Below are 16,385 nucleotides of genomic sequence, written 5' to 3'. Positions count from 1 at the left end.
GGTAAACTTTCATTTATATACATTTTGTTTATAAATAGCCATGCACAAAATTACTAGGTAAGAAAATTAAGAAAACTACTTAAAGCTAAGTAAAAATACGAAAAGCATGGCTCACATTTCTAACTTCAGAAACTTAAACAGAACGATCTCAGTGTATTTGAGGTAGGCCTGGGCTGCATAGTGACTTCCAGACCAGCCTGGGTTATAAAATGAGCAGAGTGAGAATCTATCTTTAAAAAAAAAAAAAAACTGCACACACACAGTATATATGTGGAGAAAGAAGGAGGAAGAGGAGGAGGAAGGGGAGGAAGAAGATGAGGAAGAGGAGGATATAAAAGAGGAAAGTATAGCAAAGTACCACATTATTACCTGTCAGCATAAGAAACATCAATGGATATTACCACTCTGCAAAGTGAACCAAGAAACTTAGCCTATTAAAAAGTACAGTGAAAATAATTACATCTTTTAAACTAATTTGAAATGCATTCTTTGCACTCTGAAGTTTTTTAGGACCTATCACATGTGTTCTATACTGTGTAAGGAAAAAGAAGAAAAACAAAATAATTATTTTTCTGTTGAAAAGCTAGATTCCAGTAGAGAAACCTATGGTTGACAGTCATAAGTCTTTCATACAGAATTAAAGAGTCCACTAAGTTGTAAGTGTATGAAATATACATGTCAGGTGCTACCACTAGGGGTGATAATTAAATATACTCAGGAAATTCATGAGTAGAAAATTGTCTTTGGGAGAAATTTCAGATAAAATTACCGAATGGACATAGGGCTCAACAGTAGAGAGCTGGTCTCCCATATACAGGACTCAATATTCAATGCTACTGCAAAAATTATGAAAGAAAGAAAGAAAGAAAGAAAGAAAGAAAGAAAGAAAGAAAGAAAGAAAGAAAGAAAGAAAGAAAGAAAGAGGGAGGGAGGGAGGGAGGGAGGGAGGGAGGGAGGGAGGGAGGGAGGGAGAAAGAGAAAGAGAGAAAGAAAAGATAAGACAGTAATAAAGATTGTGTTAGTATCTTTGATTTGGACGTACCTACAGTTGTGAGCCAAAATTAAGGGACACACTAAGAGAAAACAGTCCTTTATTAATTAAAGCATCTAACAGACATAATGCTGTGAGCTGAGAAGATGGTTCAGTGGTTAATAATACTTTCTGCTCTTGTACAGGACCTGGGTTTGGTTACCAGCGTGTACACGGTAACTCCAGTTCCAGGGAACCTGATGCCCTCCTCTGGGTTCCTAGAGCACCAGGCACATATATCATGTGCATATACACTTTCAGGCAAACCCTCTAACTCATAAGATATAATAAATATAAAATATAAAAATAAAATAAATAAAAGAAGCCCATTTCTTTACCAAAGAGTCAAGAAGATTGTAAAGCATGTTAGCGGTCTTACCCATAAGAGCGATGGCTTGACTCAGCTCATGATGTTCTACCGTGCCACTTTGATCTTGGTCAATGGTCATGAAGTTCTGCTTCCAGGCATTAAGAGCGGCCCAAAGCTCCTTGAATTCGTTGAACCCCATTTTTCCTGTGTAGTCTCTCTAACGGTTTTATTAACAAAAATAAGTTTGGCTACCTGAGAGAATTTATCTGATCCTATGCTGAATCACTGACTGAAAAGTACACATTCTTTTGCAGTTAGCCCGACACAGACTATGAATAGATTTCGGTGTGAAAATGAAACTACGTGGACTTTAAACAGGATCTTACAGAATACAGTTAGCTCTAAAATTAACAACTGGTTTGATGTTAAAAAAAAAAAAGCAGTAAGTCTATATCCTCCTAGTTTCTGTTTTCATTCAAGGATACATCCAACATGGCAATCATAATTCTGCAGGTTTCCAAACTGAAAGCTGTAAAACATATTTGACATTTGAATATTAGACTTCTCAGTTTTATCTATGTAACATTAGGGTGTTCTTCACTTTCTGAAAATATTCACAAGTAAACATCACAAAGTCACTTTAGGCGATAAATATTTATTGACTGCTATACATTTAGAAAAATAAAAATAAAATGTATAAAAAAATTACCATCTTCATATTACTCACACTTCATGAAGCCAGTTACAGAGAAACTGAAAGTTACTGCGATGGATGCATTACAGATTTCCCAGGCTTTGCCTGGAGCCTGGGAAGAAAGCAGGTTTCAGTGGTCACAACAGCAGAGGCAGGGAGAGGGAGGTTTCCCTGGATATCTGCCGTGTACAACATGTGCATCACTTAGAGAACATGTGAGTGGGAAAAGCAAGAGGGCATCAGACAGGCAAAGAAAGGTCAGACCAGGACATTCTTAAATACTGCACTTTAGACCAAGAACATCCCTGCGATGACACAGCAGAAAAGAAAACTTACTACTTCCTCATCATGAACTCTAAATTTACAACAAAAGGATTAGAGGTGAGAGGAGACTCGGGGTAGGTGAAATGTGCTGACTCAGTAGAGATCCAGTGAGATTCTGCATCTGTTCTAGGAGTCTTAGGGAAGCATTGCAGGCCCTCTAGGGGACAGGAACACCACAGGAAGACCAACAGTGTCAACTAAGCTTGACCCCTGGGGGCTCTCAGAGACTGAGCTATGCAGCCAAGAGCATACAGGGCCTGGGACTGGCAGATATGTAGCAGATGGAGGGGAGGAGGAGGACTGTTCCTAAAGCTGTAGGGTGACCAGAATCTGATCCCCAACAGGGCTGCTTTGTCTCATCTTAGTGGGAAAGGATGCACCTAATCCTGTAGAGACTTGATAAGCCAGGGTAGAGGGATACCCAGGTGGCCCTACCTTCTCAGAGGAGAAGGGGGGATCGAAGGAGGGACTTTGTGAGGGGAGAATTGGGATGGAAAGAAAGAAGAAAGGAAGGAGGGAGAGAGGGAGGGAGAAAGATCTAGTGAGAAAAGGTGATCCTCTGAGCAGAAGCAATTGTCTTCTCTTGAGAAAGGGAAGAAAGGAAGACCAACAGCAAACCATCTTAAGAAAGGAGTTCCGGGGGTAGTGTCGACATTCCTAAGAGACACAGTCTCCCAGCAAACTCCCTGAGCCTCTGATCCTCACTATCTTTCCCTCACTCTTTTGCAATGAGGTGTACTACAGGCAAGTAATGAATGCAGAAAGCAGGAGAAAAAGTTTTCCCATGGGAAGAGCATACCATTTGGTTATATAGTACAAATGGTCAGCCCTGAAAGCATACATACAAGCAACATTATATAGACTGAGGTGACTGCATTCATGTATTTAATAATATAGATGCATATGCATATAGGTATGTGATATAATTAATGAAAAAACAGAGCATGGATTTGACAGAGAGAGCAAACAGAGGGGTACATGGGAGGGGATGGGAGGGAGAAAAGAGAGGGTGAAAATGTTGCAATTATATTATGAATAAAGGAAGTAATTAAACTAAAGGCATTGTAAGAAATATTAACATTTCTATTTACTTACAATGAAGCCAAGCCACTAAAAATAATTCAAATTTGCAAAATTTTATCACAATTACATTCAACTAGTTGGGCTGACTTTTCTAAAATAAGAGATATGTTAGCAAATTTCAAGTAAGCTTACAAGATTCTTTTAGATCCTTGATATTAATGAACAGATAATTTAGATTCACTTTATTTTATACTGCTTGATAACATTTTGAAATCCATCAAGCCAATTAAATGAGGTAAATTTCCAAATACCTAAAGAAAAATGATAAAACCCTCTGCTAGAAACAGTAAGGTGTGGGTGTATTACTTTTTTCATTGTTGTATAAAAAACCTAAAGAATGGGGCACGTGGTAGCTGCTCATGTTTTATCTGCAGTCAGAAGCAAGGAGAAATGAATGCTTTCTCTTTCACCCAGACACTAGCCAGGAGACAGTGTCATTCACACTCAGGGTGGGTCTTTCTAGAAATGCTCTGATAAACACAACCACTGGTGTATACCATAGGGGATTCCCAAGTCTAGTTGTGTCTATGATAAAGATTAACCATTATAGTGGGTTATAAAATATAACACAAGCATACCAAATGTATAGCAGTCTTAATCTTATAGATAAAGCAATATGAGCTCAAAAGAAGGGTTTCTAAGTTCCTCCAAAAATAAATTACTGAAAGTTGGGAGAGTTGCATGAAAAAAGAAATTGTTCTGTGACATCTTTTTGACAATGTAGCTTGGTTCACATTCAGGAAGTAGAAGAACCTAACCAGATTAAATGCAAATCAAAACAACCTTGAGATTCCACCTCACACCAGTCAGAATGGCTAAGATCAAAAATTCAGGTGACAGCAGAGGCTGGTGAGGATGTGGAGAAAGAGGAACACTCCTCCACTGCTGATGGGATTGCAAGCTGGTACAACCACTCTGGAAGTCAGTCTGGAGGTTCCTTAGAAAACTGGACATAATACTACCAGAAGATCCACCAATACCTCTCCTGGGCATATACCCAGAAGAAGTTCCAACTGGTAATAAGAACACATGCTTCACTATGTTCATAGCAGCCTTATTTATAATAGAAGCTGGAAAGAACCCAGATGTCCCTCAACAGAGGAAAGGATACAGAAAATGTGGTACATTTACACAATGGAGTACTACTCAGCTATTAAAAACAACAGATTTATGAAATTCTTGGACAAATGGATGTATCTGGGGGATATCATCCTTACTGAGGTAACCCAATCACAAAAGAAGTCATTAGATATGCACTCACTGATAAGTGGATATTAGCCCAGAAGCATAGAACACCCAAGATACAATTTGCAAGACACAAGAAAATCAAGAAGAGGGAAGACCAATGGGTGGATACTTCATTCCTCCTTAGAATAGGGAACAAAATACCCATGAAAGGAGTTACAGGGACAAAGTTTGGAGCTAAGACGAAAGGATGGACTATCCAGAGAATACCCCACCCAGGGATCCATCCCATAATCAGCCACCAAACCCAGACACAATTGCATATGCCAGAAAGATTTTGCTGAAGGGACTCTGTTATAGCTGTGTCGTGTGAGGCTATGCCAGTGCCTGGCAAATACAGAAGTGGATGCTCACAGTCATCTATAAGATGGAACACAGAGCCCCCAATGGAGAAGCTAGAGAGAGCACCCAAGGAGCTGAAGGGTTCTGCAACCCTATAGGTGGAATAACAATATGAACTAACCAGTACCCCCAGAGCTCATGTCTCTAGCTGCATATGTAGCAGAAGATGGCCTAGTCGGCCATCACTGGGAAGAGAGGCCCCTTGGTCTTGCAGACTTTATATGCCCCAGTACAGGGGAATGCCAGGGCCAAGAAGCAAGAGTGGGTGGGTAGGGGAGCAGGGCGGGGGGAGAGTATAGGGAACTTTCGGGATAGCATTTTAAATGTATATAAAGAAAATATCTAATTTAAAAAACAGAAATTAAAAATAACATAAACAGGGCTAGAGAGTTGGCTCAGTAGTTAAGAGCACTGACTGATGTGCCAGAGGTCCTGAGGTCAATTTCCAGCAACTACATAGTGGCTCACAACTCTCTGTAATGAGCTCTGATGCCTTCTTTGGTATGTCTTAAGACAGCTACAGTGTACTCATATAAATAAATAAATAAATAAATAAATAAATAAATAAATAAATAACTTTTTCAAAAAATTACATAAACAAGTAAGCATATATTCAATCTCAGGATAGAAATTTAAAGATGAAATATTTTTATACAGTAGAAAGACAGACTTTTCATGCCCAAAATGACAGATTTTACTTTATCCTTGGGTTGATTGGGGGTCAGGGTGGACTTCAACCCTTAAAGGAAAAGGAAATAACAGAAAATTATTTTGCAAGTTCGAAAGTCGAGAGATGTGGCTACTTAATGTTTATGCATAACGAGAAATGCTGAGAAACAACCGAGTTACCTTGGGAAAGGTGCCAACTGTTGAGGAATTGGCAGCTTCTGAACATGTGTGTGAAGGTGGGGCTAAAAACAGAACTGAGGGAAGGGCTATTTTAAGAGCATGCAAAGCCCCAATCCCCTCCCTGCCTTACGCCGTTGGACGGCTGGCACACCTACACGCTCACCCAGCAGGACTTCACTTTCTGGGGATGTTTCTGGACTGTGGGACAGGAGGCACAATGGGAATAATGAGCTGCAGAAAACAAGCCAATTACCTAAAAATTTACACAGAGTTAAGAACTGTGAAAGTCTGCCTTTTCTCTTAAGGAGAACAGGAGAAAAGGCAGCCCAGAGGAAACAAAGGAAATCTCTCATGACAGTGAGCCCCGAATCCCAGAGCGAAACTGCCCAGCTTCACCTTACACGGAAGAGCACAGTCTACCAGATCAGGGCTTTTACTCAGCATTTTTCTGAGACTTGAGCAACAAAGTGTTAGACACTCAAGAACTGACAGGGAAAATAACCAAAGAAGGTAGAAAAGAAAAGTAATTTTAAGGAAGAAAAGGCCATGTAATAAGCATATTAATAGTTTCAGCGAACTATTAATAGAAATAGAAAGTGTAGCATTTGTGAAAAAGGGCAGAAGCTCTTAGAGCGTACAAAACTACCACCCAAGATGAAAAGATACAGAAGGTTTATAAAAGAAAGTTGAGGACATTCCACAAAAAGGAGAAGAGATGACTTGGTCCAAATAATGCATATTACAGAAAGAGGAAACACCACTGAAGAAAATTTCCCAGAACAAAAAAGTACAAGAGATTCCAGACTGAACACACCCACTCAGTTCCCTCACGCAAGACCACGAGACACTACACTGTGACAGGCCAGAGCATCAGGGCCCTGTGAGAAACAGAATGATCCCTGAGCGTCCAGAGAGGAAAAGCAAAGCTGATGCCGGTGAGACAGAAACGTAGATGATGGACCTGCAGACCAGAAGACGTCCTTCTGAAAATATGTGTGAAACTGTTAACCAGACAGCAGCAGGAAAGTCTTTGGCAGGAGCATTAAAACCCCAGGCCTCCTCCTGCTTCTTCTAGTTGGACACCACCCACTGCTCTGTAAAACATTCTTTGTGAAGTATATGTGGAAATGGGCTGTCTCAGAGAACTCTACCCATTGACAAGCAGCCACTCAATGATTGAGACAAAAATGAAAGCTTCTTCAGACACTTAAAGTCTCAAAATTTGATAAAAGCCACTTAATGAGATACCTCAGTGGAATAAATACTAGACAACAAGAGGCAGACTAAGAGGAGAGATGCAACTCTGGAGTGGGGAAGAAGTGCAGAGTGGCAGTGAAAGACAGGGACCCTCCTGTAACACAGAGAGCATCCCAGGAAACCGGGGAAAATCAGAGGGACTCAATCCCTAGCAAACACCGATTTCCCAGACTCTAGAAGGCAATGCACATGTCCAGAAATGAGTCTTGGCTTAGCTCAAGCTGGACTATAGATGGATTTCTGGCCTTTAGATAAGAACCAGCATACCTCAGAAACTTTTGAAACAGGTTCCCATCTGCCAAAGGGAGACATTTCCTTTGCCTCTGGCAGAAGCGCAGGTGGTTCTCCATGGCTGTATTCCCGTGGTTGCCTATCAAAGCCTGTGCTGGCCTCGATGCGCCTACCGTGCCTATTCATAAGGCACTAATGTATCTCTCTAAGACCCTCCCCTTAACATTCTGGCCCTTCTCGCCTCCTCAGCCTTCCCTCCTCCCAACTATCCATCTGTTCTCTACATAACAAGCTTTTCCTCCTGCCCCCACCTCCTGATATCCTCACTGCCACCCCTACTTCCCCACCCTACCCCCGCTATTCTGTACTGTCCCCTCTCTTGCTATGTCCCTATTCCCCCTCCTCTTGCAGATAGCCCTGTCAATGTCCCCTGTCTTTTTTTCTTTACACTGGACTCTTCCATATGACTCTAACTACTTTCTCTCTTATGCACAATCAAATTCTTCCCTTAATGGAGCAGCCATTTCAGCAGTATCTTACCGCTACTAGCCACTGTGATTTCTGAGAAAGACAAAAGGCTACTTAACAAAGAAAGGTAGCCATACACTGTCACAGAACATAGCTATAAGCCACGTGTAGACATGAGATAAGGTAAATGCTAATGATGGATCCCAAATTGTTATACATATTATACACTATTATACATCAGCAGAACAAACGATGAAATTTTAGAGGGATAGAGTGATTTTAAGGTTGGAAGGTAGCTAAATACTCATTTTTCATAGCAGGACATCAATTGGTAATCGAAAAGCTACAGCTGAAAGATGCTAAAGCTATGGACACTTTGCAGCCTGGAAGCAAAATCTGAACGAAGTCACTTATAACCACTTTTTTAAAATGTGTCTCTGCTGGGCAGTGGTGGCGCACGCCTTTAATCCCAATGCTTGGTAGGCTGAGGCAGACGGAATTCTGAGTTCAAGGCCAGCCTGGTCTACTGAGTGAGTTCCAGGACAGACAGAGAAACCCTGTCTTGAAAAAGCAAAAACAAAACAAAACAAAAATTTGTCTCCTGAGTAGTTTATGTTTTAAGTCAGGAGTGTATAACCAGAACTATCGGATTCTTTAGACCTGTTATATGTAGAGTGTTTACTATTTTAGGTGTGGGACTGAAATGCTAGAAATGAATCCTATCCTAATCGCCTATGCAACAAGAAAGAAGAAACAAGAGCAAACATGGTCTCACGTGCGTAAGTTCCACTAATTCCAGACTGGGTCAAGCATCTCTGCAGTTCCTCAGCATCCACCTCACCATCCTGCAGAAGAGAATGGCCACAAGCTTGAGAGTGCAATGGTACCAAAGGACAACCCAGAAACACTCCATTTTCACACCAGTACAAACCAGAATCTATATAACGAACATTGCCAGCAAAGGCACACCCCAGACTGCACCACCACTGAACCTTCTCCATGGGTCTGAGATGTGATACAATTGCCTTGTCTTCTCAGGGGTCAGAACAATGCAAACGCTTCGGCACCTTACTCCTGGTCACCCTTGCCGTGCTCCCTGAGGCACCTGAGTGTTCCCTTCCCTTCCATTACTGAGCTTAGAGGGACTTTACCAAATTACAAACTCCTTAGTTATTTTTAAAACTAGTGTTGAAGAAAAATTAGTATAGTTTTAAGAGTGAGGCTGCTTTAGAAAATAAATAAATAAATAAACTCTCCAGTGACATGGACATCAGAAGCCACTCTGTCACATCCCACTCACGTTAACATTACCAATAATTACCTATTCTGAAGTAACTGTTTCAAGCCAATATTAGGTTTCGAGAACCATGAATTATAATAGTTGCTTGATCACTCTCAGTGTAAATAATTACCATCATGCTCTATAGCCGAGTCTGGCAGCTCTGCAGCTAGGCCACTGCTGTGAGAGGGCAACCCGGACACCAGGTGTGCTCAGTCACCACACAGGAATAGACTTTTGACAAATAAAGGATTAGAAAATAGCTTTCTCTCCCCGTCTTTGGTTTTTAAATACTGTCCTCTCACATACGGACAATAAAAAATTATAAATTGTTTTTCTCCTTAACTCTTTAACACTCTAGTTAAGAATGGAATTAACAACCGGGTGTGGTGGTGGTGCACACCTTTAATCCCAGCACTCGGGAGGCAGAGGCAGGCGGATTTCTGAGTTCGAGGCCAGCCTGGTCTACAAAGTGAGTTCCAGGATAGCCAGAGCTACACAGAGAAACCCTGTCTCGAAAACACAACAACAGCAACAACAAAAAAATGGAATTAACAAGAATTTCTAAGGGATGTCAGTTTCTTCCCACTAACAAATCAATGAAATATTCAGACAGCAGAACGATACATAGAATTCTATAAACAGACAACATAAAACTAAAACTTTCAAGAAACAAGTGAATCTATGAAATCTTCCACCAATGCAATTAAAATTATAAGAAATAAAGGTGGGGACTGATGGTTTCTGCCCCTGTGCCACCCTCTTTTGCAACATTCACGCACAAGTTCAACTATCGCCACACAGTATATATATTATTCTATACTTCTGAACATAGAAGATAAACTTTGAGGGACTTAGAGTTATTTTGTAGCAATACTATTTGAAAAAGAAACCTAGAAAAAAGTATTGTGAATTTAAGTGAAAGGACATAGGAAGTATTTTGGGCTTGTCCCTGTTCTGGGGGAATGAACATTAAGAGAGCCATGTCAGTCCATAGCCCTGAACTTGGCGAGGGGCACATCATCTTGGCTGTTCTTCACGCACTGCTCTGGACTGATACAATGTAGATCAGAGAGAATCTGTGCTTTAGGATTGGACACGTGCTTCATGACACTGCTTTACCCACTTGACAAACTCAAGGCTATCAACTGCCGAAATCTGTCTATTGACTTCCTCAACGATTTTGAGACTTTATTTGTTTTGATTTTTATTTTATGGGAATCTTATTATGCCCAGGCTGGTCTCAAATTCCTGGGCACTAGTGGTCCTCCTGTCCCAGCCTCCTGGGCAGACGGAACTGCAGCCACTCACTCCACTGTGCCCTGGTGCCATTTGCAAAGTCTCCATCTTATGAAGAGGCTTTGGACGAGATGTAAGAACATCCATTTACATGGATGATCCTTTCTTTCCAGTTACATTACTCCACTCAATTATCTTCTAAAAACAAGCAACTTTAACCATGTCAAATAGATTGGCATATATTTTAATGCCTTACAAAAGTGAAGTCGTCAGACAGGTTGAAAGGGCTTTGTACACTTAAGCACAGTCAACATGAAAGTGAGGCAAATGAGCCATGTGGGGACACAGGGCCAGACCTGTCTCAAAAGCTGAGGAAAATAAGCTCGTGCCCATTACACGGTTCTTAAGTTCATTGTTTCTAAAGATCACATTAAAGCTCCGTTTATTTTGAACACATTTTAAAACACATTTAAGCTGGGCATTCAAGACAGAAATCTCTCATGTCTTAACCCAGCCTGACCCCTAAGCCACTTAGCAATAAAGAGACAATTAAAGGTTACACCAGGTTTTTATATTAGAGGACTGCTATGGCAACTGAAAGGAGTGACAATGAGACAAAGGTAATTCCTTTATTAACTATGCTCAATGACAATGATGCTATGTTTCCAAAGTATATGAGATGGAAATACACATATACACACATAATATATATATATTATGTATTATATATATGTATATATATATATGTACATATATATATAATTGTGTGTATACATACACACACACACCACACACAATTCCAATTCTAAATTAGACCTTAGTAGAGTATGCAGAAGCAAATACAGTTTCATATGTCATTGGGATATGACTGTCGTATGCCTTGAATCTAGGAAGAGTGATGAGCAACTCTGTACAAAGCCTCTGTTCTTAGAAAAGCAACGGGGCCTGGAGAGCACTCAAGGGAAGAACAGAACCTAAGATGCTGTCGGTGTTCTATGAACTGCTACCCACTTCAGTAAATCCTCCACTGCTACAACACGCGGGAGCATGGCTACAGACTGCACCGAAAACCAGGGGAGAGCCTCTCCTGCTCCTCGGCCGGCATCTGAACTCCCAGTGCACGGTTTTCTTTCATGCTCAGTCCTTTCAGCCCCAAGCCTCTCCCAGAAACAACCATAATTTACAAATCACCAACTGATAGCCTGACCCAGATTTAGACGTAATTCTCTACTTGAAATTCTAGCCTATAGTCTGGATATGCCATCCAGTTATATCCCATAGACACACATGCTAAACCCCTTCCCCCAATAATTGTTAAGCATAATAATGGTGTTTTATATATGTGTGTGTGTGTGTGTGTGTGTGTGTGTGTGTATGTGTGTATATGATGTTTGTATGTATGTATATGTGTGTGTGTGTGTGTGTGTGTGTATATGATGTTTGTATGTATGTATATATGTGTGTGTGTGTGTGTGTGTGTGTGTGTGTGTGTATACATAAACACACATATACATGTGCACACACCATTATCTTAGGGTTACTATTGCTGTGACAGAGCAACATGACCAGAACAAATTGAGGAAAGAGTTTATTTGGCTTACACTTTCATTTCACTGTTCACCATTGAAGGAAGTCAGTACAAACAAGAACTCAAACAGGGTAGGAAGCTGGAGGTAGAAGCTGATGCAGAGACCTCATGGAAGTTTGCTGCTTACTGGCTTCTCAGCCTGCTTTTTCATAGACCCCAGGACTACCAGCCCAAGGAAGGCACTACTCACCATGGGTTAGGCCTTCCCATAATAATTACTAATTAAGAAAGTACCCTCCAGCCAGATCTTATGGATGCCTTGGAGGTACCTGCCTTTCTAGGTTGTGTCAAGTTCACATAAAACTAGCCAGCACAACCATCTTTACTATATCCTGAATTTAAGAATCAGGTTTTAGATTTCTTGCTCTTTCATTTCAATTGCTTAGTTTTTAAAGAAGGGCCATACTACTAAAATGATGTAGTCCTTTGCCACAACACAGTTTCAGTCAAGAATGGACCACAGATTTAGTTCAAAAGGTTAAAATGGAGTTTAAAAAATTCCTCTCACCTAGTATGTATTGTGTTTGAGTTGAATATCTACCAGAGGTGAATGGCTAATGCATTGGTCCCCTAACAGATAAAAATATTAGGTGGGGCCTAGGTTCTTGATCATTGTGACATTCACTCAAAGGGGACTGTGGGCAACTGGTCTCATCCTCTCTAGACTTTCTACTGCCTAATATTCCAGAGCACAATACTGGTATCAAATAAGGCTTGACTGTGACTTTATAATTTTTAAACCCATTTATATATAAAAAATATATTATTATAATGTTTCATATTGTAATATTTATTCTCAATGAAAAGGGCCAACAAAAGAAAAAAAAGGCAATAAAAATTTAGGAATTTGATCCAAATGATATTTGGAAGAAATAGACATCCTTTAATATTTTGTATCACAGTTCAGAGACATATTGCTCTGTTCTCCCGTATAATTCACAGCATCCACATCTCCTACAGCATCCACAGGACACAGCAGAACTGTTCTGGACTAAGGGCTTTGTAACAAGTCACCATGCAAAATAAGGTATGGGATTTCTTTATGGCAATCAGAAAGCAGGGGAAGATGGAGTTTCTACAATCTGCCTTACAAATGAGAAATTCTAACTTCCCCTCACTAGGGGAAGGATTTGTGAGCTAGGAAACGTGGGTAGAAACATACACGATATAGATGTGGTTTTATATACACGCTTGCATCCATATATAAAATATAATTAAGATTTTATACACATGTACATAGTTCCATGTTATACATATGCATAAAATCATAATTGTAATAATGAAATAATATTTTAATGAAATAAATAATATTTCCTTCATATCAAATGCAGTGAAAACCAACACAAATGAGTATACTACTGTATAAATTACTTTATTGCTATGGCCCAATACTTTTTAGAAACTATTTTTAAAAACTAGAGTTTTCACTTTGATTGACAGTTTAAATGGACACGGTCATCATGGTGAAGAAGTCACAGTGACTTGGGCTGTGTCCATGGCGGAGGAGGTTGTCATGTGGCTTGTTACATCTTAGCAAATCAGGAAGCACAAAGCTCTGGGCCGCAGATCCAGTCTGTGGCTATGGAACCCTACTCCTATGGCCCTTTATCTGCATCCCATGCCTGTAATTTTCAAGACAGCACTATGAGCCCCTAGCCAGGATAGTATGTATAAAATTACTTAATTATGATAAATTAATATGTTAATAGTATAAGAAGAGGCAAAGCCACTGCGATCACATACTGTCAATAACAAGTCAGAAACCTGAATTGACAGGCTCGAACTGCTCTGTGGTCACAAACAGCTGCCCTACACATGTATCCAAGGTAGTAGATAGAGACTGACTGCTAATACCATAGCACACCATTAAGTTAACATTTTGCTTTCATTTTTGTGTTAAAAAAATAGAAAAGTCTCAACATGATTTTGATAATCTCTGTAGCAGTGTGCCATCAACTTAAACCATTTATTACTAAACATGATATAGCTTTGTCTGTGATAACACATGCAGTTTCTCAACTTGAATTAATGTCTGACAGCAGAAGTGATTTCCTACTGCATCATTTGACATACTTACATCTTAACTGCAATATGTGTATTTACAGTTAACGGAATTGATGCCAAAGCTGTGAATATTATTCCTATGCTTATTAAGTTACAGTTCTAAAACGTCTTTGTATTCAAGCAAACTGTGAGCATTCATCCTTTTCTCTTATAAATCAGTTGACTTGGTTTTGAATTTAAAAGTCATTTGAGAGTAGGGTGTTTCTCAGTGTGAAACCTAATGAAGAAATTTCTTTTAAAATATAAATATAATTCAGCAGGCGTGGAGAGACGACCCAATGGTTAAGAGCTCTTACTGCTTTTCTAAAGACCAAACTTTGATTTCCTGAACCTGGTCAAGTGGCTCGCATCTACCTGTGACTCCTTAGCTCCACATGATAAGAAGGCCTCTGGACTCCATGGGCACTGCCACTCATGTCCACCCACAGACACACAGAGACATACATACAGATACACACACAGACACACACATACACACACACACACACACAGAAAGAGAGAGATACAGACACAGACATACACACATAATTCCAAAAACAACTAGTAAATGTTTAATTTGGGGTATGATTATGTCATATATTCCACTGTCTGTAGCTATGACCGTACACCTGAAACGGGCACATTTATTAAAAGTTTATCTTGGCTCACAGTTTTGGAAAACAGGCAGGGTCTGGCTGTTTGCGGAGAGGGCCACCTGATTTTCTGTGAGTAGCAGATGGGCATAAAAGTCCAGGTAGTGTTTGAAGAATAAAAGCGTATGTCCAAGAAGAAGGAGGGGAAGTGAACGCTTGCTTTCAATGCATTGAGAGAAACCACACTCATCCTGCCAAGAGGATGCAACCCTGAGGCTCCCATTACCGCTCACGGGCCCCACTGTTGCTCAATGCCAACACATTTGCAATTACACTTTAGCCTGACTGGGACAAAGCACCTCCACTCCCACAGAAAGCACACTGTCAGGAAGAATCAGATTCCCCAGCTTGAGGTGTTGCCCCTTTCAGTCAGATGAGCAGTTTACTAGCCAATGAAACTGACCATCCCAACTAAACTCAGTGACTCTCAAAAACAAACAAACAAATCACAACAACAACAGCAATGAAGGTCATGCCTGTGGAAGGGGACTTGTAAGGATGATGGGATGTTAATGGGAGGAGATTATGTTATAATGATAAGACTGCACCTCACTCACATGTGAAATTGTCAAGAGCAAACTCAATGGAACTTAAAAAATAACGCAGTTATGTCTACCCCCATCTTTGAGAAGAACAGTATTATTCTACATAAGCTTAAGACATAAACTTTATAGCCATTTTACATGATACACTAAGTGGGTAGTGATCAATTATTGACTAGTATTTGGTGAAAGATTTACCACCTCACCTGACCAGCAACAGCTGTGAAATAAGTCCACATGGAGTCGTCGGCAGGGGAGTAGCTGTCAGAATAACCCAGGTATCCAGGGTAGCCACCAGAGAACATATTGGGACCTGCCCCTGGCATTGGCTGGCCCATCTGCATTTGCATGCCTGGAATCTGACCACTGAAGTTTCCAAACTGTTGAGTGAAAAGAAGAGGTTAGTATAAAAAGTTATTTGAAATCACCTAAAACCTAAAAATCCAGTGGCCAAATTTTGCAAACATATCCACCACTAAATCTTAGACTATAAGATACCATCTGCCCTGTATTAAAACACAGTTTGTCAACACGTTACTTGACATTAAAAAAAAAAACTATAAAAGAGAACTTTCTACCCTCTAATCATGGGAATATATGTAAGGGAGAAGGTTGGGCATGTGAGTGTAGGTACCTACAGAAGCCAAAAGATGTTTGAGCCCCTAGAGCTAAAGTTGTGAGCTGCCTGAGTACTGAACTTGGGTACTCTACATGAGCAGGATCTGCTCTTAACCACTGAGCCTGCCCTTCAGCCTCAAGCCTCTAGGAACCTTTAAAACAGTGGTTCCCAGCCTTCCAAATGCTATGATCCTTCAATATAGTTCCTCATGTTGGGATGACATCCAACTATAAAATTACTTTCAACTTCATAACTGTAACTTTGCTTCAGTTATAAATTGTTATTTAGATATATATGGTTTGGGGTGGTCTTAGGCCACCCCAGTGAAAGGATCATTTGATCCCAAGAAGGTCATAACCCACAGGTTGAAGACCACTACTTAAAAGGAAAAATGTATGTATGATCTTAAGCAAAACTAAAAGCAGGTACAAATAGAAAGTAAAACCTTGGGGTTTCACCTATAGTAAATTTATAAGTACACTTCCAGACATGTACTTAGTTGAAAATCTGGTATATACAGTGAAGCCATAGCCTAAACATGGGAAAGCATAGAGCTGAAGCACCCTTCACTGTAGGAAATGGTTTTTTC

At 40.2% G+C, this 16,385-nt stretch overlaps 1 protein-coding gene across 1 annotated transcript in view; it reads right to left on the bottom strand.

Moving 5' to 3' along the window:
* Gca (grancalcin) overlaps positions 1–16,385 on the bottom strand; it is a 29,783-nt gene that overhangs the window by 6,276 nt on the left and 7,122 nt on the right. Inside the window, exons 2-5 of the mRNA NM_145523.3 lie at positions 15,384–15,557; positions 8,609–8,678; positions 1,826–1,869; positions 1,410–1,557 (exon numbers count right to left, since the gene is read on the bottom strand). Of these exons, the coding sequence (NP_663498.1) occupies positions 1,410–1,557; positions 1,826–1,869; positions 8,609–8,678; positions 15,384–15,557 (436 nt within the window). The remainder of the gene's footprint in view (positions 1–1,409; positions 1,558–1,825; positions 1,870–8,608; positions 8,679–15,383; positions 15,558–16,385) is intronic.

Source organism: Mus musculus, chromosome 2, assembly GCF_000001635.26.
Source record: "Mus musculus strain C57BL/6J chromosome 2, GRCm38.p6 C57BL/6J".
Classification (NCBI taxonomy): Eukaryota; Metazoa; Chordata; class Mammalia; order Rodentia; family Muridae; genus Mus; species Mus musculus.
Note: the sequence above shows the minus strand (reverse complement) of the source record. Positions and strands in the feature narration are given on the sequence as shown.